This window comes from Dermacentor silvarum, chromosome 1 (genome assembly GCF_013339745.2).
Source record: "Dermacentor silvarum isolate Dsil-2018 chromosome 1, BIME_Dsil_1.4, whole genome shotgun sequence".
In the NCBI taxonomy this organism is placed as follows: Eukaryota; Metazoa; Arthropoda; class Arachnida; order Ixodida; family Ixodidae; genus Dermacentor; species Dermacentor silvarum.
This window is the reverse complement of record NC_051154.1, coordinates 92,078,471-92,104,734: the sequence shown is the minus strand read 5'-3', so window position 1 is coordinate 92,104,734 and position 26,264 is coordinate 92,078,471. Positions and strand designations below refer to the sequence as shown.

General features: G+C 42.9%; 1 protein-coding gene across 1 annotated transcript; it reads left to right on the top strand.

Moving 5' to 3' along the window:
* Positions 1 to 1,288: 1,288 nt before the first annotated feature.
* Positions 1,289 to 25,950, top strand: LOC119432383 (nudC domain-containing protein 1). Its single transcript, XM_037699553.1, has 10 exons — positions 1,289 to 1,444; positions 1,540 to 1,694; positions 3,696 to 3,866; positions 5,682 to 5,883; positions 10,169 to 10,363; positions 12,195 to 12,405; positions 15,268 to 15,412; positions 18,939 to 19,055; positions 19,433 to 19,645; positions 25,624 to 25,950. The coding sequence occupies exons 1-10, from the start codon at positions 1,306 to 1,308 to the stop codon at positions 25,876 to 25,878; spliced, it is 1,803 nt and encodes a 600-aa protein (XP_037555481.1). The 5' UTR covers positions 1,289 to 1,305; the 3' UTR covers positions 25,879 to 25,950.
* Positions 25,951 to 26,264: the final 314 nt, after the last annotated feature.

Below are 26,264 nucleotides of genomic sequence, written 5' to 3'. Positions count from 1 at the left end.
CCCTAGAGTTCAAAGGACAGCTATATCTTGCATCGAGTGGGTCAGCAGAGGCGGGGTAGCGTATTTCTATTGGCGCCCACGCACAGTGCTCGACCACTGGCGCCACGCTGCGCCGCTCGCGCGTACCGCGTTTCTAGGTGGTTTCTTTCGCCAAGGGCGCTCGAACGCAATCATATAGTTCGCATGAATGCAAGTCTTGGAAGCGTCGCTGTATGGCTGAGTGGTTACGGCACTCGCTTCGGTATCGCGCGTACGCGGGTTCGCCCTGGCTAGAATTTTTTTCGTAATATCACGCTTTTCCTTTCTTTTCTCTCTGTTTGCCAGCGCGGTCGGTTGAACCCCGGTGCCACGGCGGAAGCCGTGGTGCCGGGCGCCGACGCGAAGCGGCGGTCGTTGGGGTGTTGCGGAGCGCAGCGTAGCAACACCTCAAATAAAAAAATACTGCTCCAGTCAGGTAGACTGCTCCCTCCCTGATAGTGAGATTATATTTGGATCATCAAAACAGTGATGCGTTTATTTAGGAATACCACCGATCCCCTAACAGCAGGCTAGTCACCACCAGCCCAGCGTTTTCTCCGTCAACGCCTCCTCCGTTCCAACGGCGGCGGCTAGAAACATGGTACGCGCGAGCGGCGCAGCGTGGCGCCAGCGGTCGAGCACTGTGCGTGGGCCCAAATAGAAATACGCGTCGGGGTATCATGTTTGATTTTCGTTTTTACAAACCTGCGATATTTATTTCATATATGTTTAACAAAGCAACACAGAAAAGCTCCCCACAGAATTACAGTACAAACGAAAAACTTAGCAACAATGAAAGAACGAGCTTGCAACGGCGCCACAGCTGTTTGCAGTTGTTCGAATATACGCCGTTTTCCTGCCGCCACCCGCCGCTGTCACCTAAAGCTTTAGCTACAATACTAGGAACTGTACTTTAGCTGTCCCTTTAGCTGTTCCGGACCACTAGCGAACTGTGCGGTAAGTCCGACGTCTATGACGCGTTTGGCTCTCGAAATCACTTCCGCCGCATTCGACTAGCAAAAGCATAGTCTTTAAGATCCGCGTTTCAACTTTGGACACCATCTATTCACAGTTACCACATCACCACACGTTGGTCTAGGTCCGGTGACTTTACAACGATAAATAAATGGCGAAAAATTGTGTTATACAAAATGCTCTTGGGTTGGTGATAAAGCTCTATTATTTATCATACCAAACAACGCTACAGCGTCGTAGCACTTACCTTATCTGTCTACACTGGATAAGTACATGTGGCATCTTTAACCTCCTTACATCTCTCTTGCCGTCATGCCATCGCCTGTAAACATGGCGGCGAGCGCAGCGAGGCTCGATCTTGTTCCAAATCGAAACCTCCTTGATGCAAAATTTGAGAGTTATCGGCTGACACTCGAGCCACTGCCGATCATAAGACAAGCATTTCAAGGAGGTAAGATGACATGACCTTAGTTCTTGCCAAAGTTGTTTTCAGTGTCCCGTGTCTCCACTTGAGTTGGGTGTGCTTATTTTGCTCTCTCCGAACAGGCGTTCAGAAAGTTCACCTGGAAGATGATCAGTACGGCTACCTTCATGTTCAGATGGCTGGGTTTATTAACGCACTCGTCCAAGATCCATGGGATGCCAACACTCTGTTTTTTATGTCCGAAGCGCACCACGTCATGTGGGCACACTTCTCTCAAGTTAGTGTACCTGGCTCGTATCCTCCGAAATATGACCTGCTGAATGGTCTTGTTCCGTTAGTTTTTCTCCTCCGTATGCATGTGTACAAAACCGGAAATACGGCACAGCACCGTATAAGTCTGCACCTTTTACGGCTGCCTTACAAGTAAGGCGAAGACCGCCTCTCTGTGATATACAATTCGTGTTTCTTGCAAATGTATGTTTTCGTGCAAGTATGCATGCTGGCTTGCATTCTTACTGTATTGTCGCAGTCGTCTTGTTTGTTCGGTATAGCTTTTAATACAAACAGGATGTATCCGTGCTGTTTGTTATACCTGCAAATATATTTGCTTCGTTTGAATGCGCTGTACATATTCTGTCATATAATCATAAAGCTCAGAATAGATGTTTCAATCGATTGTTCATCTCAACTAGAACTTGCCGTTACGAAATGGCGAGTCCCACATAAGGGTCATGTATTCGTGAAAATTATGCGTATTTTTCACATTATGATGAACAAGGCAATTAACAAACAATACCATGATGTAATTATCTCGTTAGCCACATTTACAGTGTCGTCAAGATACAAAAACTCACCCGTATCATTGCATCTACAAATCAGTATTTTACTGCTTTCGAAATTTGCGTTATAGTTTCTTAATTTTATGTGCAGAAACAAAACCCATCACATTAGCATATAAAAGTCATCCTGATATTATATGTTTAATTTTTCAGCTAACAATTATAAATGGTTCAAAACAGTATTGGCCCTCATGCTGGCTTCTGATACACATCTGGATCAACATTCTTCATTCGATTGGCAATTCTGGATGGCGCTGTCAGCATTCTCCATCATGGGTTGCCAGATATTTTAAACTTCATGGCTTTGTCGTAGAATTCTGGGAATGAGTAGGTTTTTAGCAGACTGTCCTCAGTGGACTATTGGTTGTTCACAACCATATGTGTGGACCCGCTTTGGGACTGAAAATTGTTTTACCATGAAACCAACTAAACAATGATGTGTTTTCATTGACAAATCACAGCATATCTGCCAGTTGACACCATGTTTAATGCATTGTGAATACTTGCATGCATGGGCCACATTCTTTATAGATCACTTTTGAGTACTATCACTTTCAACGAATGGTGATTGGCTAAGCCAGCGGGCACAATGCCCATTGATAGTAGCATCTATGCTAATTTATCCAAAAGTGCAAGTATTGTAATGGATGGTGACAACAGCAAGGGGGGGGGGGGGGGGTATTTTGTAAGAGTCCACCTAGTGGACTGTCCACTTCGGCTGTCACCATTGGCTCCCGCTTCACGAGCCCGAAGGTGCCAGCCAGTCTCCGTCGCACTCGTGAAGCGCGAGCCAGTGGCGACAGCCGAGGTGGACACTCCACTAGGTGGACTCTTACAGAATACCCCCCTAGATGCGGAAGCCTGTCGAGGAAGCCCTTTGGGGCCAGTGCAAAAGGGTACTGACTCGAGAGTGGTCCTTGTATATTTATGGGGCTGGGAGTATGTTGGAAATAATGAAGAAGGTGCGCTGAGCACGAGCAGCAACCACGGGCAATGGCTCACTCAGTTGCTGCCAGATGAAGAATCAGTCAGACATCCGGGTCTGATCCCTCTCCTTTTGCTACATTTCATTTCACTTAAAGGTCTCTGGTTCGTTCCTGGGTTTCAGCACCAAATAAAATGTAGCGAAAGGACAGAGATCAGACTCAGACATCTGACTGAGTCTTCATCTGGCAGCAACTGAGCGAGCCCATGCCCGTGGCCGCTGCTCGTGCTTGGCGCACCTTCTTCTTTATTTCCAACGAATATCCCTGAAAGTGATCAGCTAAGAATATGTCACTCCAGATGTGACCTTCAAAGGTTCAGTGCGTTGTGTACTTCTTGTATGAGAAGAAATGTAGGCCCTGATGTTAATGCTCTTAGTGCAAGAACAACTTTGTTATATCCCTGGCCATCTGCAAGTTTCGTAGGTTTGGTAACTTCTTGATTAATTTTTTTAGGAGAGTCACCTCCTAGAACCAAAAGTTGTTTGGAAGATTCCCGAGCCGAGTGGTACTTGTCGGGCTTGTACCTTGGACTTTCCTCACGCTGAGTGGTGCCTCATTTCCGATGGTCAGGGTACCATGTATGTTCTCAACTCTCCTAGCCGGCCACAAGGAGAACCTTGGCAGGTGAGACATTGCTATTTTCTGTTTCATTTTTCGAACAGAATTATTAAATATGCTTCTGCATTGAATGTCTTTTATAGGTTTTATATGATGCTGTACTTGCGTAGAGTTCGTGCACTTTCCCCTTGCACTGTCTTTTTGAGACCTGAAGAGACAGTGCTTGTTCTGTAAGTTGGTTTCATGTTCTGGAAGTTAGTTTCATGCAAAAAAAAAAAAAAAACAGTTATTTTTTTCTGACTGCATATATGTCATTTCCCGTCTTGCTCTGAAATGTGCCAGTTGACAAAAAAGTGTGCATTTCTGTCAAACTTATCAGTATGTAGGCACTATACTGCATTTTCTGGCACTATTTCTGCAAAGAAATAGTGTGTCATATATGAAAAAAAAACAAAAAAACATACATATGCATCATATAATTTGATGTAAGATGAAGTCTCATACTTTTATGTTGCAAGATATGAGGTATTTATTGTATGGAAGGTGTCGCATATCTGAATCTAGTTAGCACCAAATAGCAAAGTGACACATTTCTGCAACCAGCAGCCACAGCTCTTGCACTCGCGACCAAAACATTGTACATCGCATACTGGAAACACAAAGTGCATAAATAATATGTACTATGACGCGACCGTATATCCACAAGTTGTAGTTGTAATAGAATGAAGTAGTAGTTATTACATAGAGAGAGTCGCATATCACAAGCAACGGTGCTGCGAAACGCCTGGAATGAGACTTCTATGACTGCATTAGTCGCATAGCTTCCGCAGTGTTGCCTGCTAAGTATGAGATGGGGTTTAGTGCCTTGCCTTGCTAATGTGAGGCTTTTTTCATTATATTTTTCATTAATAAGCTTTTTTCATTATCAGACACTTCCTGACGTACGCTCATGAAGCTGTACAAACGTTTTTGTGAAACAAGCCATTTAAAGGGACACTAAAGGAAAATATTAAGTCTACAAGGACTGTTAAAATACTATTCCCGAAACCTCACAGCACTTGTTTCGTGCCAAGAGAAGACAGCTTAAAGAGAAAATCACGTTTGAAGGGTCTGCATACCTCTAGCGCAATTCAAATTGCTCGCCCTCGAGTGGGAGGTATTGACATTGCATATGCCGTCACAGCCCTTTACTGCTATCAGTGAGTAAAACAGCACCCGACAGCTGGTGCTATGGTTTCTTGCGCAAAATGCAAAAAAGCAGAGCCAGAATCCGAGCTAAGACAGAGCCGACAGTATGAAAGAGAAGGGAGAGTGCACACTGAATCATAAACACGATCTTCGACACTCGTTGCAATGAACCTTGTTCTCTACTACTTGCAGTTTGTGTGAGTTTCGTGAGCCATCAAAACCAGCGCAGTGCTACACGATAACAAAACTACTGAATCGCGAAAGCGCGGGCAACGCAGAGTCGAGTGAGAACGAAACGAGACCGCCCGCATCTATGTCAAGGGTAACGTCAAAAAGTTACATTTTCTAAGAATTGAATAGAAGTAAACTAGTAGCATTTTCTTTCTTCTTATAATGCAATGCAATGATCTATTCATTATAAGTGGTTCAGTACTAATGACAGAATTATAATGAGGAGCCGCTATGTCATCGGGCTAGTACTTGATTGTCCCGGTAGAGTCTCAAATCATGTCCTGCATTTATCTCAACTTTTCTATTACTAAAGCTCCGTTCTCGGTAATATTGACACCTGAGTCGTTCTCGAGCATTAATCTGTCACTTTAGCTTGACTGAATATTTGCCTTTAGTGTCCCTTTAAATTACAGTAATGCCTAACCATTGATTAATTAACCCTATTTTGCATGCTTCTGGCAGCTATGTTACACACACCGCTTGGAATGGAGTCAGCCTGGCACCATACTTTTGACAAGTGCTCACAGCAACTTCCCCAGCAGCCAGCAGATGGAGTGCCTTCTGGCATATGTTAGCCGTCCACAAGATGTTCAAGGTAGCGTCAGCATTCCTGAGACCACTGTGCACTTTGTGTGCGTCCTTGAATGGCTGACATTTACTTGCTGTGAGTACATTTTGCCTTCTTCAAATTAAAAGTGCTTTATTTAATGTTCATTCAACTCTAGGTAACCTAAATGTTATCTATTGTGACAGTTTTCTGCTGCTAACATTGAAATTGTATCCACTAGGCACCTCAACCCTTATGCCTTATGAGTACCCTTATGCACTGTGCTCATCCCACCATTTTGTATCATCTGGATGGGTATGACTCCACACTCATGCAGATCAGTTTTTTATTATTATTATTTTTTTTTTTTTGCTTCGGTAGTACTTGCTGTTGGGCTAGTTGGTGCATGTCGAATAATAATGAATTTTGCGCCGAAAATACAGTCGCAGAGAGGGGAGGACATATAGACAGGACGGGCGCAGGAAAGCTCTCGTCCTGACTTTATGTCCTTCCCTCTCTGCGACCATGTTTTATCGCTTTTTGTTTGTTTGTTTGTTTGTTTGTTTGTTTGTTTGTTTTGGTCATGAAAAGGACCTGCACACTGGTCATGGCTTCTGTACAATGGTCACTGTACAGAAGCCATGAATGCACTGATATTTGGTTTGTGACTATCCTTGCAGTTTCCAAGTTGCTCACAAGGTCATTGCTTGTGACAAAACTTTTTTGCATGCTGAATGGGAGTCATGACATCTCTTGCGGCCGTCAAGAGGGACTAAGATAAGATGGAAATATAGTAATTTGCATAAAAACTGGAAATCACATGGGAAGGGGCAAAGGGAAGTTTGGAGTTCTGACAGCAAAGGCAAACAATGGGTGGTGATTTTGGTGTATACCCAAGGAGTAGAGATAATAACAGGAGCCAGGAAAGAATCTATGAACGTAGGTAGGTGTGGCCATGGAGGAAGATTATTTAGGAGTAGAAACTCCCGTCAGCGCGGGCGTTCGCGTGCGACCAGATAACGTCACATTAGTATGTGTCGACGGGGGCGCATGCAGTGGCGGCGCCTTGCGGCACATCATGCAAGCAGCAGCGAAAAAAAGAAAGGAGTGGCAGCCCGGTGGTGCTGCTCGGGCGCGTTCTCTTCGGCGGCGCCCGTGTCTCCCGCTCAAAGCAGACGACACGGGCGTTCGCTTCAGCGTGCACGCCTTAACATTGTTTTTGTGGGCTTTTAAGTGAAACAGCAACTGTTCTTGTCGTTGTCTACTCGAGGGCCGTAATACTTACAGCGCTGATACATGCAGTGTACCCTTGTTCGGAATTTGCTAGCCTAAGATAGGGGGGGGGGGACGCAGGTTGGACGCGTGAGTGCCCTCAGTAGAACTTGTGGAGGCGCACGGCCGAATAGGAGCAACGTGCGCGGCCGCGAACGGGAGTAACACCCGTGAGCGGTTGCCCTGGCAACCAAGACGGCAATAATTTCTTTCTCGGCCACCAGGTGGCGCCAGCATGATAGTGGCTCCGCGAGCTTGTGACATTTTCTGGTTGCCGCAACTGGTGGAGTTTCCACTCCTAAAGGTTTCTTGCTCCATGGGTGTGGCCAATCTAGTGTGTCTGGTTTTCTAAAAAAGCAGGAACTATTGAACTAATCTCCATGGAATTTCAAATAAGTGGGGGAAGGGGGATGAGTGGGAAAGAATACCTGGTAGCAACCAATGTTCCGTCAGAGTCCTTTAATAACTTCAATAGAAAAAGGTATTTGGGGACTCTGGTGCGGTTAAGAGTATAAATGAAAACTGAAAAAGCATGCCTACACGGACATCTAAAAAAAAAAAAAGAAAAGTTGTAACTAAGGGATACTGGGTATTTTCTTTCTTTCTGGGGTTTTACGTGCCAAAACCAGTTCTGATTATGAGGCACGCCATAGTGGAGGGCTCCAGATTAATTTTGACCACCTGGGGTTCTTTAACGTGGACTACAACGCAAGCACACGGGCGTTTTTGCATTTTGTATCCATCGCAATGCGGCCGACAGGGGCCGGGATTCGATCCCGCGACCTTGTGCTCAGCAGTACAACGCCTTAGCTGACTGAGCCACCCCGGCGGGTAGGGCTACTGTATCTGTGTGATTAGTACTATAGAAAATGGGTTAAAGAGCTTCCTTTGAAACATTTATATGTGTTGGTTGGAGTGTATTAAACTTGTGAATGAGATATGACTCGCTATATTTCTATATCTCTATCCCTGGGAGACCAGAAGTTTGACTTAGGGAGATCATCATCATCATCATCATCATCATCAGCCTATATTTATGTCCACTGCAGGATGAAGGCCTCTCCCTGTAATCTCCAGTTACCCCTGTCTTGCGCTAGCTGATTCCAACTTGCGCCTGCAAATTTCCTGGCTTCATAACCCCACCTAGTTTTATGCCGTGCTCGACTGCGCTTCTCTTGGTATCCATTCTGTAACTCTAATGCTCCACCGGTTATCCGACGCATTACTGTAGGATATATATCCTAGTCAAACTTCTGGTCTCTTAGAGGTGTTACCTCCACTCCTTGGTAGAATCCAAAACCAGCACCCCCCACTGTTCGCTTTTACTCTCATTAACTCCAAACTTCTCTTAGTCCCTCCCCCTGTCATTTCCAGTTCGTCTACTACCCCCTCTCTCTCTTTCTCTCTTTTTTTTTTTTACATCATCCTCTATGATGGTGGCAGTGGCGCAGAGTGAGCTACGCCTACATAACAACGCTGCTAAGGAAAGCTGTTGCTGCCCTGACGAAGACAAGTCCCCTTGTCTAAACGTTGGCTTAAAGTAGCATTTCATCTTAGGCTGCTCCTCATCATTTTAATTTATTCATGTGGTACCCATTCTGTGATAGTCTGTATTTAACAATAGGGGTGTGCGAATATTAGAAATTTCTAATAAGAGCCAACTAGTCTCTGCTGTTCGATTCATATTCGATTAGAGAATTCAGTATTGCTGAATAGTATTCATTTCTGTTTGAATAGTGTAAATAACAACATGGAGTTTACAGGGAGAAGGATCGATGCCTCTGTATGGTGACTGTTCTGAACGATTGTGCTAGTGAAGAACTACAGTTGTTGCACAGAAGCACCAGTTCTTGAAAAAACACATGGAACAGATAACTTCTGCTCAATAATTTTATTTTTTGATGGGGGGCTAGTTGGTAAGACATTTAGGAAAATTATAACTGCGCTAAAACGAGACACGAGAACGAAGTGGACAGGACGATCGCAGACTAACAACTGGTTTATTGGAAAAGTACACCACCCTTTTTGAAACAAACTAAGCGCATGCGCAATGACAAAAATGTCATTGCGCATGCGCTTAGTTTGTTTCAAAAAGGGTGGTGTACTTTTCCAATAAACCAGTTGTTAGTCTGCGATCGTCCTGTCCACTTCGTTCTCGTGTCTCATTTTAGCGCAGTTATAATTTTCCTAAATGTCAATAATTTTAGTTATGTAACAAAAATGCCTAGTATTTAGACAGCTTATATATTTGTTGTCTCGATTTAGGCAAAACAGTTTATTGTTTAGCCAGTCTCACCATGTTAGCATTCCTTTGAAACGATGTGTGGTGCTGTAGTATTGCACTTAGCTCATTCAACGAACACAATATTCTACGTGCATCTGGTGACGGGCTCTGCCTGTTTCTACATTACCGTCAGTCTCATGGTGCTCTAGATACAATCAATTTTTGGCGGGAGGAGAGGAGGGAGAGTTTTTTTTATTGTTCTTTGTGTTATTTACGAACTCCTCACTTGATCCTACATCCATTTTAAACTGCATTACACATATCGAATAAATGTAAATAAGCCGTTTCTTAACAAATGTACTCCGTAGAACTTTTATTTTTTTTATTGTCTAGAAATACGGAAATATTCAATATGCATAAACCGTTTATCTAGAACATTCATATTTGATTAAGGAATTTTACTATTTGAATGCCCCTACTAAAAAATTTAATGTCTTGAATGAGTACATTGTAGTAAATTCAGGAGCTAAAAAAAAAAAAAACTGAAGCCCTGTATTAGTAGTGGGAGCATTTGTTCGTGTAATGATCTGCGATGGAGCTGATTTTCTGCATCATGTTGCCAATTCTGTACTAAACCTTGTTTCTAAAATTGTTTTGTACATATTGCTGAACTTACTGTGGAAAGTACATAGCCCTGATATTCCTTAATTATTTACTTTTGTGCAGTAACGTATGTGGTAACAATGATCAAATATTGAATAATGGTAGCTCTCCTACTGAAGTGATTGTGTTTGCTAGCATCCACTTTAGTTTTACTGGCTGCATCCATGTTAGAAGGTGAGCTGTTTGACGGTGCCTGCAAAACCTGCAAGCTGCCACAACAGTAAGTCCTTTCTGTTATTTCAGTGTCCAATTGTGAAGGTGGCTCGTGGAGTCTTAGGCGGCACCGACGACTTGTGGGTGCTTCTATTCCCATGTATGTGGCATTTGATACCCATGGAAACTCCTTGTGCATGGCTTCAGAAAAGGACTTCAGTTTTGTCTTTGACTCATGCAAAGCTGAAGTTGGCCATGAGGTAGAAGAGACTAAAGGTGGCAAATGTAAGTAGATTGAGAATATATGCAAATATGTAGAGTTAGCAAGTCATTGCTTCATGTGCTGTATATGCTGGGCAAGTGAAATGCAAACAATTTATATCAACCAGAGCCCGCATTATTTTGTGTTCTCATGCGAGCACCTGGTATGCAAATCGCACTAGTTGTCCAATAGGACAGATGGTCATTGTACATGAGACCTCATTGTATATGTGGGTCCTTTATTGTAAGGAACACACAAGCGTGAAGCCTGTCCCCCTCAGGGACCACTGCTGGGGCTGGGAACTGCGGCTGGAAGAGGCTCGTCTGTTACTTGCACCATCTGCCAATGGCAAGAACTGGGCACACTTATAACAAACTGAGCAGCCTGATACGCATCCTTGGTTCTGGTCATGGCCAGTATGTCCCAAGCAGCTAGTATTGAGTGTGTTTTGTGCCTGCTTCCTTCAGCAGCGCCTAGGTGACAGCAGCAGTGGATAAGTGTTTTCCATTGGCCATTTTCCAATGCCAGCAGTAGCTCCTGCAGGATACCAGCTTTTCTTGCATAGGACCCTCGTTTACATCAATGTTTCATTACACACCAAAGTAACAACCAACAAACGTGTTCATAATTAATTGCAGCTTAATAGCCATACAAGCCAACAAATGGTGTAATACATGTATGAATGACTTCCAGGACACTTTTCGACAGCATATGTGCTATGTTATTTACATGTGAACAATTGTTCACATGTAAATAGGTGTATAATTGTTCTGTCAAGTGGATGAATTGCAGAGTGTGGCAAAAGTTCCTGCACTTTCCAAAAATCACTTGTAAAAAAGGAATTTCTGAATGTTTCATCCGAAGAATTGTGAAAGAGAAGCTATAAAAGTTCCCCTACAAGGCTCAGATAGCTCATAGACTCACACAGCACATAAAAGAGACCAGGGTCAGAAGATGCAAGGACCTGCTCAAATGCTTTGGCAACATGGCATGCCATTGCAACATTCCTTTCACTGATGAAGCAGTGTTCAATACAGAGCGATTTTAAGCCACCAAAATGATAGGATATTGACAGGAAGCCTCAAAGAAGCCAACGTCATAGGATGGATTGCCTAAGGCGTTTCTCACCCTCAATTAGTATTGGTTTTGGGGCAATCATTTCTGATGGAAAGATGCCGCTGGTTTTCCTGGAGCAGGGAGCGAAAATGAATAGTGAAAACTATCTGGAAGATGTCCTGAAGGAGGAGGTCCTGCCTTTGGCCAAATCACACTTCAGAAACCCTCAGTGGATGTATCAGCATTAGTGCACTCCAGCTCGCAAGGCGAAGGTGGTGCAACAGTGGTGCTGGAAAAACTTCCCCAATTCCAATTCCACTTCAGAATGGCCCTCAAACAGCTTGGATCTAAACCATCTTGACCATTCAGTCAGGTCTGTGTTAAAAAGCACAGCCTACTTTACTGCTCACTGCAATTTGGCTTTTCTTCGTCGGGCATTGGAAAAAGCATGTAGTGAATTAGACAAAGACTGCATCCGTGCCACACTTTATGCACTTTTGAAGCGACTGAAAGCTTGCATTCATGCAAAATGGGGACTTTTTAAAAGTAGATTTGGGTTTATGGATGTAGATTGCATAACACCTTAAGTTAACATAAAAGTGACTTTGTTACAGTGCATCACAACCATATTTATGAGTTTTTATTGGAGTACGAAAAACTTAGCTACACCCTGTATAGTTGTTTGTCATTAAAAAAATGTACTTTCATGAGCTCATTCTATGCTAGTGTGTGTAGTCTTTCAAAATTTTCCTCTCTCTGTGTTTCTGTCTCAGACACAAATTTTGATCTGCTTTCTAGCACAAGAGCCACCACTTTACTCCTTTATTCAGACTGCAGAAGAGCTTACTGTTGTTTTCCGGCTACATGAGGCAGCTACCAAGAAAGACATTGAGGTTAGCCTTCAAGTTAAAGGCATTGAAATCCTTATTGAGGGCAAGACAGTTTTGAAAGGAGATTTTCCTCATGCAGTAGTCAAAGATGGAAGCACATGGATTATACTGGACCAAAAGTAAGTCCTTGCTGATTTTTGCACTTGCTTGTACGTGAGACTACTACCCTAGTTTAAAGCTATATTATCTTTTGGATCAACAGGTAATGCTGTATATATATTCTGAAAATCTTTATTAACCAAGCAAGAAATCTTATCACCTGCATGTTCAGGGTTGTTGCTTATTGTACAGCACATTACGCAGAGTTTTCAAACGAAGTTTGTTTGTCCGGCTTCGCATTTTCATAAGGGGTCAGAAAATTCTATGCATATCGCAAACATGCTTTTTTATGGTGCGAAAGGGTATGCTTCCCTACATTACTCTAAAACCTGGTTAGTGCTTTCGGAGTATAATGTAAACATTGGGTACATTACTCTTCATAAGTAAGAAATTGAAGCTGTAAATTCTGATACTTACCTTAAAGGGCCTCTCACCAAGCTTGGTCATTGCATACGAGCTCTATGTTTAGATCACGGTGTGATGATCATAGCTATGAATTATTACAGTAATATGTACACTACGAAACAAACTGAAGATTCAAGCAAAAGCCCCCATCTTCATTTTATCAGAGCGGACAGTCTCTTTGCTGGAAAAAATGACATCACAGGTGTCTGTGGCACGTCAGTAGTCCCACCTGCAGCACAGAGAATGCAAGACTCGCACCAGAAATGTGCTGCAGAGCAAGAAAGGAAGATAGAAAGAAAACCCTTTTAAAAATTTCTTGCAGTAGAACTTTCCCTGGGTGGTTTTTTTACAACTTTTAGTGTATAGCAAAATTTCTTAAGGGGCCTGGTGTAAGGCTTTTTAATGTAGTGACAGTACTGAAAGTATACCAACTCACCTCTGTACTTCCCAAACTGTGATGTTTCAGTTTTGTCATTCTGAAAGTTACTAAGTTGTTGGTTACTAAATTGCCGTGTTTTTGCTTATGCTAACACTTAAATCTTACGAAACTTATGTCTCTCCACACACTGGAATTCGCTGAGAGAAATATCAAGCATTTGCTTGCCTTCACTCACCTTGTTAAGACGAACAAAATGAGCTTCTGTTGTAATCATCATGCATAACCTGCACACAGAGTAGCACCTTGCCTTCATGATCAGTGAAATGCACTTTCTGTTCCTTTTTTAATGATGTTTCAGATGAATGAAAAATGGTTGCTAAAAATGTGGTAATGATGGCTCCTTTAGTATTCCTGCATAATCAGAAGCTCTGTGGCATTCATTATTTAAAGGTTGTTAGCTCATTTTTTTTTTTTCAACTTCATTATTGTGTTTAGAGGAAAGGCGAGCACAATAAGTAGGAGCATCAAGATAATCTGGATCTAACACAGTGGCGGAACAGCTGTGCCAGTGGCATCAAATTGTGCCAAGAGCAGTGGGTGGTGATTGGAAGTGGTATGGTATTTTAGTGGAAAATTGCTGCTGAGCTTGCACCAAATGAAGCATAAGAACGAAATCCTCCTTCTGTCAATGCTGCCTCAGTAGTAAAACAAACCAAAACGTAAAGCACGCCACCGTGATCATCTTGATCCTGGAAATCAACAGAGCGGCCATAGCCATAGATATAACTGATGCCGTCAGTTGTCCATTTGCTATTTTCGAGCTTTTGTTGCATTTATCTCTGGCAAATATTCCAATGTGCTGCAGTTCGGTGTTCCTCATACCACTGTGGCACAGAGCTCACTGAAGGAGGATGTTGGGTTAAAAACAAGTCTCGGATAATGTCCAGTCGCACAGTGTTTAGAGTTGTTGGCAGTGCCAGTTTAAAAATATCTTGTGAATGCATGTATTCAATCGCTGACATATAGTTTTCTTTTGTGTAGGGACCTTCCTTGCAATCCGGCTAGATCAGAAGAACAGATTCTGTGGTTGCAATTTAATCAGCTTTCACATGCTTCATGGCACAGTTAGGCGAGATTGTGCACATTAGATGAACCCTGTGGGCATCTTCAGTGTAACTTCAGTTTGGTAACGCATGTCCTAGGGCGTGATCTTGTTGACATGCTCCAGTTCCGCGAACTTTTTTCTTGCTCACTTGAAGCACACCAAATGCACAACACCTGTTGCAAGTACTACTGCGATATACGCACAGGCAAAGCCATTCTATTAAAAATTAACAAAACTAGTTTGGCGATGTTTGACCTCAAATTCCGTGTGGGAAGACATGTGGTTTATGATTCCCACATTCTTTATTATTCATCGGTCGAACGCTGACGAAATCACCAAACACTCTGGCCCGCTCGTTCCTTGTTCAAGCTCTGGCTCGAGCGCGCGGAGTTGCGTGCTTAGGCGCCACTTCATTATTGTCGATTAAACGCCGACGGCTTGCCTTAGGGCCCCCGCTCTAGCGAGAGAGCCGAGGTGCGAAGGAGCGATCTGTAAGCAAGAATGGAGTGCTGGTGTCGGCGAAGTGAACGCGCTTGTGCTTGCTGTGGCCGGTGCTGTGTGGTGGCCGGTCCTATGCCGTGGCTGTGGTTTATGATCTTCGTTATCATCGATTAAACGCTGATGGCTCGCCATAGCCTCATTGATATGCTTAAAGCCAGCTCCGCTATATTTATTGGCTATTTTAGTAACAATAGAGACCATACCTTGTATATAGATGTGTGTTGGACACTGTGCCAAAAGAGCTTGTCGCTGCACCAAATCAGATTTTTGCCTGCGCTATGTCCTACGCCAGAAGATCAAATGGTTGTTCCACCACTGCTAACATTATTGCCATTGTGTGGCATTCGACAGTCTTGTGTGGCATTGATGATGTGTCGGGTATGCTAATAGCGCATTACTGCAAGTGATGTTAAACATGGAAATTTTATGTATGGATGCTGTTAGTTCAGCGGGAGAAAGTGAGTTATTTGTTTTTCACACTTTCACCTCTAGGCTTGAAATTCATCTTGTGAAAGCCAAGCATGGAGAAGTTTGGCGTGAAGTGGTTGTAGGTGATGCAAGGGGTGAAGAGGTCTTTGATCCTGCATTTGTGGAAGAAATTCATGCTCGTCTTGCACACCTTACTTCAGATACAGAGGCAAGTGTTTAATCTCAGAATTAATAGGCAGATGCAGAAAGTAAATTTTGCTTGCAGATATCTGTATAGTGGCGAACCACAAATAGTGCATTTAAAATACTAATTTTATATATACTGCATTCGTAGAATTTGGCATGTACAAGCTTATAGCGCTACCTCTGAACTTTAGTCGTTGTTTGAAGAAAAAAAATTAATTAATCTGAAATTCTTTGGACGTTTATGCAGTATACATGTAGAGGTTGCATGTAGGGGTGTGCGAATACTGAATATTACATTTCAAATCGAATATCGGAAAACTTTTACCAAAATTTAATGCTTGCTAACTTTGGGCAAGAAAGTACGGTGCTACACATGCTCGGTAGTCTCCTAGCATTGCATAGCAAGAAAAGTAGCAACTTATCAGGGACTTAGGTACATAGGAATCAAGATATACAGTACTGTGTAATCTTACTGAAAGGAACACCGAAATTGTGTGCCAGCACTGATTAGAGCTCAGTTCTAGTATATGAAAGCCTGTAATTTTTCTTTCTTTTTTTTTTTATTGATTGAAATTCTGTTGAATAAAATCAAGTGCTTTGTTTCCTCTGAAACTAATGAATTAGTGACGTTTTGTTGTACAGAATACTAATGAGGTTCTCAGTTTAATAGTGGACCTGTGTTTTGCGGCAATCTTTTATCTATCACATAGAAAGTCTTGCTTTTCTAGTTTTTTTCCCAAAATGCAGAAGGGCTATACCAGCTTTATGGCAGGTGGGTTAGGCCCATTTACGCAAGAGACCTGCGCATTACGAGATTCTAGTAGCCGGCACCGACAGTAAAGAGCAGGCGCCGTGCACGTCATTTCATTGTAAGGTTTGGCGTGATTTGCCACCTGTCAAAGATTCTAAAATCTGCAGGGTCACGGCAAGTTCGCGCGATGGCAAGTTGTTGCGGAATGCTTGCCGTTAGTATGTTTATACAGGTGACTCGTCATGTGATCGATCCCAAGGTCAAGTGTGCGGGTTAGATTGACAGCTGTTGCAGCGGCATGAAGTTCGTTATCTAACACAATCTGCGTGCCTCATCGGCAGCTAATCGGCTCGACCTTCGCACTTAACGAAATGTGCACTGCTTTTATGTGGTGGTTCCCTCTGACCATGTCGCATTGTTATATCGATCGGTCCTGTCGACCCGAAGTGAAACGCTCACTTCAGTGGCATCGAGCACAAGGGGCTGAGTGGCACACACGACACGTGCTACTGTGCGGGTCTCTACATCGAATATGTCAAATATTCAAAAAATAAAATAGTAGGTATTGCATTCACGAATCCAATTTAGATACGATATTCGCACACCCCTAGTTACATGTTTGATTCCCAACCATGCAGGCCACATTCTGATGGGAGCAGAATAGGAAGGTATTTATGTACCGAGACTTCGGTGCCCCCCCCCCCAACACAAACCTCACGTGGTCAAAATTGATCTACTATGTCTCTCATAGTCTCTATGTTGATTTGGGATGTTAAATGCAATCAAATAATAATTCTATAGTGCGAGGGCACAGAAAGTTGTGCACTACTATGGCGAGTGCCTTAGTGATGATGGAAACTAGTATGTAGAAAAGTAGGTTAATTTTCTTATTTTTTCATCAGCTGGAAATTAGGTTCTGGATGGGCTTGGACACATGTTGTCCTATTCAGTGATGTCAGCCTTGTGGTTATTGGTGGCATACTATAGTATTTGTATAGTACTACATATCCAACGAACTTACACTAACAAAACCACTAATGCTGTCTGGCATTTTCAGGCTTGCTGTCGTAAAATTTTCGGCAGTGCATTCGCCAATCCTTTGTATCTTCTAATAGTGGCATTAATCTATTGGATGTAGTGTCTCTGACATTCCTAGTCTCTTGGGAGATTAAAATAATCACATGACTGTTGTTTTTGCTTTCTTTTTCTTCACTAAAGCGCAAGAAAATGATCCTGTGCAATATTCCACTGTGTAGTTATGTATGAGCAGATCTGTTTTGTTTGCTCCTTGCTGGTGTGGTATGCATCAGTACAAATTTGGTTACCTGTACTGTTTTTTTTTTTTTTTAATTCATACTATGTTCCATTTTTACGTGCAGTAATCAGAATTATGTACTCCTAGATTTCTTTCTGAAAGCAACTTCTAGAGGACATGGCCATCATATGGGAAAGTTGCACAAATAAAGCACTGATATCTTAATCGGAATCTCAATCATCAGTGGGCTGCAACTGCTTGTAGCACTATAGAAAAATTTTACTATGTTATGCTTCTGCTTCCTAACTACGACTGCAGTAATTTCTTATGACCTGTCTGGTTTTGTCATTACTGCCAAACAGCATTATTAAAGTTTTGAGGTTTTCATTAAAAGCATTTCTCCAATATATATTCTTAACGAGATAATACAACTGCATTAAATGTCTTCTACAAAGAATAAAGTGGTGGCTGTTGTAAACCTATTTCAGAATCCTCCTTAGCCATTTGATCAGATAAATTTAAGCTCCTCTTTAAGCCAGTTCCAGGCATCATTTACCTTTGCCCCCTGCGGTAGCACAGTGGCATGGTATTGCACTGCTGAGCTTGAGGTTATGAGTTCAATCCTGGCAGCAGTGGCCGCATTTCGATGGAGGCAAAATGCAAAATCATTTGTGTACTTAGATTTAGTTGCACGTTAAAGAACCCCAGGTGGTCAAAATTAATCTGGAGTCTAAACACTACAGCGTGCCTCATAATCATAGTGTGGTTTTGGCACGTATAACCCCAAAATTTTTGTGTAATCACTTGCCTTTGTAGTGGTTACTCTGAGAAGTACCCATTTGACAGCAACTTTCAACCAAAATATTGACTTAATCTTCTGCTACCAACACATGTAAAGCACTGATATAGCGTCATTGTACATTCCACATCTCATTAAAGTCTTCTTGTTAATTAGTGAGAAAAACTATGGGAACCAAGGATCTCATTTTTGTGCTTGTAATGATTATATGAGGCAAAGAAACGCATATGAGAAATGAACTGGTTTATAATTTTAATGTCAAAATAATAATGAGCAGGGAAAGGAAAGTGGAAGAAAAGACAACTAGCTGCAGGCGGGAGCCGAACTCAGAACCTCTGTATGGTGCGTGCAGTGCTTTAGAAATTGTGCTTCGGCAGTAGCTGTCCATCCCATCCACTTTCTTGGGTATGTGTAGGTATTAAATGTAGCCCATGGTTTTTGCCACCCAATGTTGCTGGGGCCATGGCCATGAGTGATGCTGACTTACACTCCCAGGGCTGAAGTGAAATCTCTGTTGATCTCTATTGTATCAGCGTCTCTTAAAAGGTGAATCATGCTTGGCTGTAGTTGTTTTGTTTCACTAAAATTGTGCTTATGACCATGTTTTCCAGTTACGCATTTTTAACACAATGGTATTGTATTAGTGGTGCTACCTCTATATAGAAAGTGGAACCTTCTAGAATAGCTTTTAAGGCGCAGTGAAACTGCCTCTTACACTTGTGTTCTCAATATATTTCTTATAGGCTCTGGGATCAGATAAACCGAGTTTCAACTACCATGAATTGGATGAATGTGATGCCACGACAGAGTACTTTACATTCACAAGACTTTGCGGTGACTCCCACCGAGCGACACATCAGGTGTGTTGTAGCCTCAGTATTATAAACTTGTATCTTTTCTTTAAATAATATTTTGCAGAGCGAAAGCATCGCTTATGCTGCATCAGAACCACAGCTCTACCTTTCTTGGCCATGAATTTGAGAGGCTTCTCACTGTTAGAATATTGAACGTGCTCTTCAGTTAAAAAATTGTTTCATATTTATGGTATACTTTTGTTTTCGTCTATTTTCATTTTTCCAGTGTTGAATAGTCACCAAAATGCACATGCAGTGTTCATTTCCACCCATTTCTTTTTCTGATACCTTACCTCAGGTAGCATTACTGTGTGTGCTGATTGAAAAGTGACAGTGTTGTGCCTAATCATCTTCCTTTTCTTTTTTTCCCTTGCACAAATCAGATCAATCTCAGTGGACACCAGTGGTTATTCAGTGTACGTTCTTCTGCCGACAACATGCCAGCCCTTTGTCTTCGACATGATGTCGACGGCCTTGTTTGGCAACCCCGCAATGTGATGGCTGATGGAGACACAGACTCATTTCGTGTAGAGCACGTGGCCACTTTCAATGCCTTTGGCTATGTGCAGGCATCAAAGCAGGACCGCAAGTTTGTGGTATGCAACATTTGCTTTTCATATTTCTCCACGAGGTATCATCAATGTGAATGCAAAGCCTATGGTATTTCTGTTGTTTCCTTCATGGCCAGCTATTATATACAGGGTTCTTTTTATCATTATGGTAGATTTAATAATATTAAGGCTGTTAATTCTCGACACGAAGTAGCTGCATGGGAGATGGAAATAAAAGTGCAGGTTTCACGACGAAGTTCCCCTTGCCATGACAAAGTTCCATGTAGAGCTGGCAATGGCGAGCTGTGACATTTGAATGTTTCTTGGCAAGGACAAGCACTGTATCGTTCAGGCATGCAGTGCCCCCTGTTGCTGCCTCTTTGTCGCAGTTTCACCACTTGGGTGTGTTGATGTTTATTTTTATGCTTGTTTTTTCCTGTATGTAAATGTTGCGGGTTCAATTTCCAGCTGCCACAACCTCATTCTGATCGGGACGGAATGCAAAAACGCTTGTGTGCTTAGATTTAGGTGCATGTTAAAGGACTCCAGATGGTCGAAATTAGCCCAGAGCTCCCTACTATGGGGTCCCTCAGAGCTAGGGTTCGGCGTCATCGGTTTAAACTGAAAAACAAAAAAAATTATATATATATATATATATATAAGAAAAAAAGTCCATGAAAATTTTTTAACGGAATTCAGTTTTAACCAAAAACGATTAGTGAAATAAATTTACCAAAAAGCCAAGGCGGTAATTAGCGCACAGCTGCTAGTCTACATACTCTCTGATGGAAGCAGACTGGCGAAGTCAAGGTCATACATAGTCCTGCCACACAAGCAATCTTTACTTTTTAACACGAAAGTGTTTTATGCCGGGGTCCACCAAGACTTCACTGACGTATTTCCGTCACGGAAATACGTCATAGAACATAATACAAAGAAAGAAACCAGAAGAAAAAGTTCCACAAACATGCGAAATTTGGAAATCGAACCCACGACCTCTCGGTCCGCGACGATAGATCGCCGAGCGTTTAACCCATTGCGCCACAAACGCATTTGCAGAGAGCTACACAGACGCGCCTTATATATCTAACACTCCTCCGTGTACCCGCGCTCTTGCTCGGGGCGGTGCCGCCGCCTACGAGCAGAAAAGAGAAGTACTGCATTATGACACTAACGCGCACCGACAGTGAACGCTTCGGTGGTCTCAGCACTACGACGCCTCGATGCCAGCATTCGAAGGGACGCTGGCATCAAGAAGCACTACCAACGCCACCTAGGTGGCGTTCACCGTACTCAGCACAGCGGAGCGTGGCCTCCGCAATTAGCTCTGAAAATGTTTCTGAAGTTGATCGCGGAGGCTGCAATTACGACGCGCTGTACGCGCTGATTTGACTCGGTGACGATTCAGTTACGTGCTTTGTCTTGCGCGTTGTATTAGTGTGTCAGTTACGTGCTTGGTCTTTCGCGTTGTGCTAGCGTGTGCAGCGTAGTGCAGCTTCCATATGCACGACGGTTGCTCATGGTCATCGACGTTGGTAGTCGTGATGGAGGAGACGTGCCACCAGGCGTCAGCGTGGGTGCATCAACGCCTAAGGGCGCTTTAGCCACAAAACACCAATAGACATTATATATCAATGTGCAATAAACATTACACTACTTCTGTGAAGACACGTTTCACTTTCGTGTTCTATACCGATTCCTATATAAGAGGGATCAACCACATTTTTTTTTACTGTGCTAAGCACTTACGAGCTACTAGGGACTGGGTATCCCCTGGAACGTTACACTAGAAGCCTCAGAAATTAATATGAAGAAAAAAGTGAGCAAATTTCTGTGGGCTCGTACCAAGAACCCCACAGCTCTGAGGCACTTGCTCTACCACTGCTCCATAACTGCATTTTTTTTGCAGTCAAGAAACGTTGCATTTTGGGCTTACTCTCTCCGTTCACTAATTAGTTACATTAAAGACAGCACCTGAAAGTACTTAATTTCTTCTTTCATCGTTGAAATTAAGCCTTAAATGTTCCCAAGGGCCAACCGAACAAGTGAGACTGATCCGCCACCTTTTGCTAGGACTGCTAAATGAGCAAATGCGTGCTACACCATTAAGCTGAGAGTGCAGGAGAGTATTGACCAACTCCATGACTTCAGTGATTTAAAACACAGCATTGTAGTTTGCCTCGATGCCCACCTTCGAGCCCCTTGTACCTGAAGCATACACACACCGTATTCCTCTGTTCAAGCCAAAATCCCAGCACAAGAATAAGTGTCCATCACAATCCATCTTGTACGTGTCGTTTCTGAGGTGGACATCTTTGGAGTTGTTCCTGACTCGCACATCTGATGGACCAGTGAACAACAAACTTTATCATGTCCTAACAACCATTGTTCTGAGCCATTGTTTCCTCCCTGACCTGACAACCATCACATCAGGGTAAAAAAAAACAAAAAAAAACAGGTGCCTGCTGCAATCAGTAAGCGCAAATGCTCCCTATACACTAGGTTTCACACTCGTTTTCCCATTTGCAAAGCTACTGCTTCCCCACATAGCATGGGCAACACTATGGCTAGTATTGATGGCACGAAATCTTCATAATAATTTTTTTTTTTTTAAGTTGGGTACTAGGAACCAGGTGCATTTTTTTTATTCTCAGTACTTATACTAATACTAACAAATTCTTACTTTCGTTAGTCTTCCTTGAGGTGCTTCTTTGAAGTTTCACATAAGAATTCTTAAATATTGTCTGAGAAATTATTACTGTTATACATCCATTCAAAATAATAGTGATAAGGCTATAATTTTATGTACTCTTGTGGTATGTGTTGTGACTACTACGTCTTGAAATAACATGTTACAGTAAAAGCTCGTTTATCCGGACCTCGTTAACTCGGAAATTCGGTTAACTCGGACTCGTGGCGCGGTCCCGGCAAAACTGTGTATATTTCAATGGGGTCAAATGCTCATTAATTGGAGGGATTTAGCCGCGCACCGGTTATCTCGGCACCGGTTATCTCGGCGGCTTGGAGGCTCAAACACCGCTTGCCGTAACCGACGGCGGAACTGGAGTTTTGGAGAAACCGAAACTGAACGAACTGCAGCAGAATATGATCATGATGATAGTGAATGAGGGGGAAGTGGCTAGGTGGCGCTAGTCACCACCCAGTGGAAGCGCTTGGGCCACCGGCGCATCCAGTGTCTACTAACAGCTGCTCGCTACGCCTACTGGTGTACTTCGTGACTTGTTGGTTGCACGACCTTCTCTATTGGAAGAAGAGGTCGTGGTTGGTTGACGTAGTTCTTTGTGTTGTGACTTCGCGTGTTGCGGCTGTGTGTGTGCACGCTTCATACCGATGGCGACCGTCACAGGAGTTAAGTGGCCACAGCAGCCAGCAAATGATCTTGAAAGAAAGGTGATGATATTGAAAGACGTGAACACAGGTGTTTCTCGACAAGAGATAATGAAAAAGTATGATGTTAAGAGAAGCACCTTAAGCGACTATGTGAAGGAGGCCGTCGAAGCCCTCGCTGTCCTCGAGGAGTTCTGCGTTTGTTCTCACGACAATGAATGTGTGCACCACCACCTGATTGGATTAAATAAGATCGTTCTGTCAGAAATTCCAACGGCGAGGCAGACGAAAATAACGCACTTTTTCAAGAAATAAAGGTTTGTCTGTGCCGTGTACGTTTTCTTTTTGTTTTCATGGTCCATTCGATAATTCGGAATTCGTTTAACTCGGACATTTTCTCCGGTCCCGTGAGATCCGAGTTAACGAGCTTTTACTGTAAAACAAAAAAGCACTGAAAATGGGCGGCACATTTCTAGGCGGTAATGAAAGAGTTAAAGCTGGAAGTATATGGAGCAAACTTTCACGAAGCGGCGGCACAATGCTGAATCTTTACTGGCTTGCACTACATGGAGTGAAAAAGAGGTGGATGCCGCCTTGCGTTCGCCGCGTTGCTGGTTGCTGTCAGAGTGAGCAGAAAGGGTAAAAGCATTTTGGTATCGAAGCAGTGAACAAAGTAGCTGTTGTGGTATTATTTTTGTTTGTTAAAACCTAAATAAGTCTATATTGGCTAATAATATTAATATCGCCCCTGTGCATTTTGTTGTGATCATTCGCTGCAAGCTGCCAGCCGGAGGGAAAGTGGGAAGGGGGGGGGGGGATGCTGTCACCCCTACAGTTCAGCTAGTGTTGCCGCTTTCAGCAAGTATTTCAAATCAAAGTGATTAATTTTACAAAGTTGTCACTGCTAAATAAAGAAAGAAAGGTCACAAGGGATTCCACCCCGCATTCCACATGGCAGGCAGATACTGTACCATTGTACTAAAAACAGGCTCAAGATGGTGGTTCCTGCCAGAGAATTTATCACGTTGTTGGACACGTTCAATAACCTTGGGGTAGAACTTGCCCGATTTCAGCTTGTTAAGATGTCTTTCCATTGTCATTTTAGTCTAATTATGCCCAAAACTAGCCTTTGTAACATAACTGGAACCTGCTGTTGCTGTCAAAAATGCCTTTCTTTGTAAAAATTTTGTGAATCAATGTGTAAACATTGACCTTCAGAGAGAAGTACACCATCATAAATCACATGAATGCCTGCTTCGAAACACAACTGCATGATTTGTGATTGTCTATTGCCTGAGTAATGTTCAAGCTGCGTATGTAAGATGCCCCTAATCTCTATCTACACGTTCGAGAAAGTAGAATGCCTCATATCACTTCGTTTGACATTCTAGCGGCTGTAGCACACCACCCATTGCCACGTTTTTTCTTCTTTATTCCACACACTGCATTCAAATACAGTTTCACCGATCCAAGATGATGCCACACCTATTCAAGAACACAATAGTAGGCAACATAAAGTGTGGGTATTTAGCTGGTAAACAAATTTGTGTTGATCAGTATGTGTTGCCTTGCAAATTGTCCACCATTACAAGCTGATGAACCGGATCCCAAGGGAGCAAATGTGCATACAGATCGGCACCGTTCACCTGATAAAAATATCCGCCCAGATCAGATCAGATCAATGGCCAGCACCAACTTTTTTGACACGAGGCTTCCATTTGCCATCAGACGAAGTTCATCGCTTTCATGCTGAAAGTTCGCTACAGGCTTAAGATTGTGTGGTTCCACCCTCTGCCATGTTGCCTATCTCGGAGGTTATAGTAGCAATACAGTGGTATCAGTCTCCACCACTAGATGTTGTCACCATCTCATCAGTGATGAAATTATGTGCTTTTGTCAGAGGTACAGCTTAGTCTGAACATTTAAAGAAGTCTACCTACTAGCCACTGTGTTTGTTGTTGCAGAGGTTAAGGGGAAAAGTAAGTAAATTGGTGTAGAGAGGTGGAAAAGTTGAAGAAAAGTGCAGGTAGCCTTTTGAGCGAAATGGCGAGCTACCAGCTGCATGTATAGTGATCCTGCCTTGCTGATCTTTCTTTAAGCTTCCCCAGAAAATGTGTTGCATTGAAAGCAAGAACAGGAACAGAACAGACCTGTAGTAAATTTACTTTTTATATGAAATTAAGCTTGCTACCAAAATTGTAATAGGTGGTACTGCCTGCTTTAAGTTCAAGTCACGAGATTCATCTAAGGAACTAATTGCTGTGAATTTGTGTCAGATTACGCTAGGAAGCTACATCTGCTACTTACTGCTGTATTTCAGAAAATACAGCTGAATTTCATTTATTTAATCTGCTTTCTTCTAACCTTTCCTCATCTAATGACACCTAACATAAGCCACTAGACATATTGCAAATGGGTTGGTGGAGCATAAGATGTATGACCAACTCATCCAGGAATTGTTGCTTTAGATGGCTCGCTGTCACATATTGAGAGTTTGCTGAGTGCCTAAGGCAGCATGCAAATTCAGGTTTATTAGCCCGACAATATGTCCATATTGCTTCAATATTACAAAGGTGATTTGGTTTGTGTATGCCCCTAATCGGTTATCCATAAGATGACCTTGTATATCCATCACATCTTGTTCTGTTCCCATTCCTTTTCTGGCCATCTATCAGACGGCATCTCCTGACTTCAGCTTTGTGGCCCTGTGCAACGCTGTGCGTCACGTGTACCTGTACCGGCAGCCTGAAACACTTGGAAGCAGTCAGGAGCTGCGAAACCGCAAGACAGGACGAGAGGTGTCCAGTATAGCTAAGCAACACGTCATCAGCCTGGAGCAGTGTGATAGCATTCTGGGCATGGTGGCCAATCGACGCTGCATCTTTATACTGAGCCCAGGGGCCTTGTATGCTGTCAAGGTGCCTTCTTAGTCATTGTCATTCTTGTCATGTTTCATTGTTCACTGAAAAAATACAATCATATGACATTGCTCTTTTTTTTTGTGGAGTTCTATGCCTCTTCCTGCGGCTACGCACCTGTCATGGTGGCTCAGCAGCTATGGCACTCTGCTGCTTAAGCGAGGTGGCAGGTTCAATTCCTGACCTTACCGGCCGCTTTCTGATCAGGGCAGAATGCAAAAAACCAAGCATTGGGTGTGTAAGGCCACATGATTGTTTTGTATACTTTCACAGTGTCGCGAGTTGCCCACGTGTTACGTGTACAGGGCAGTGGTCCATTCCCCTATGCGTCTCGGCGGCAACCGCTTGGATTTTCTTTTCATTTTTTAGTGTCCGTGCAGACAAACCTTGAGTAGGAC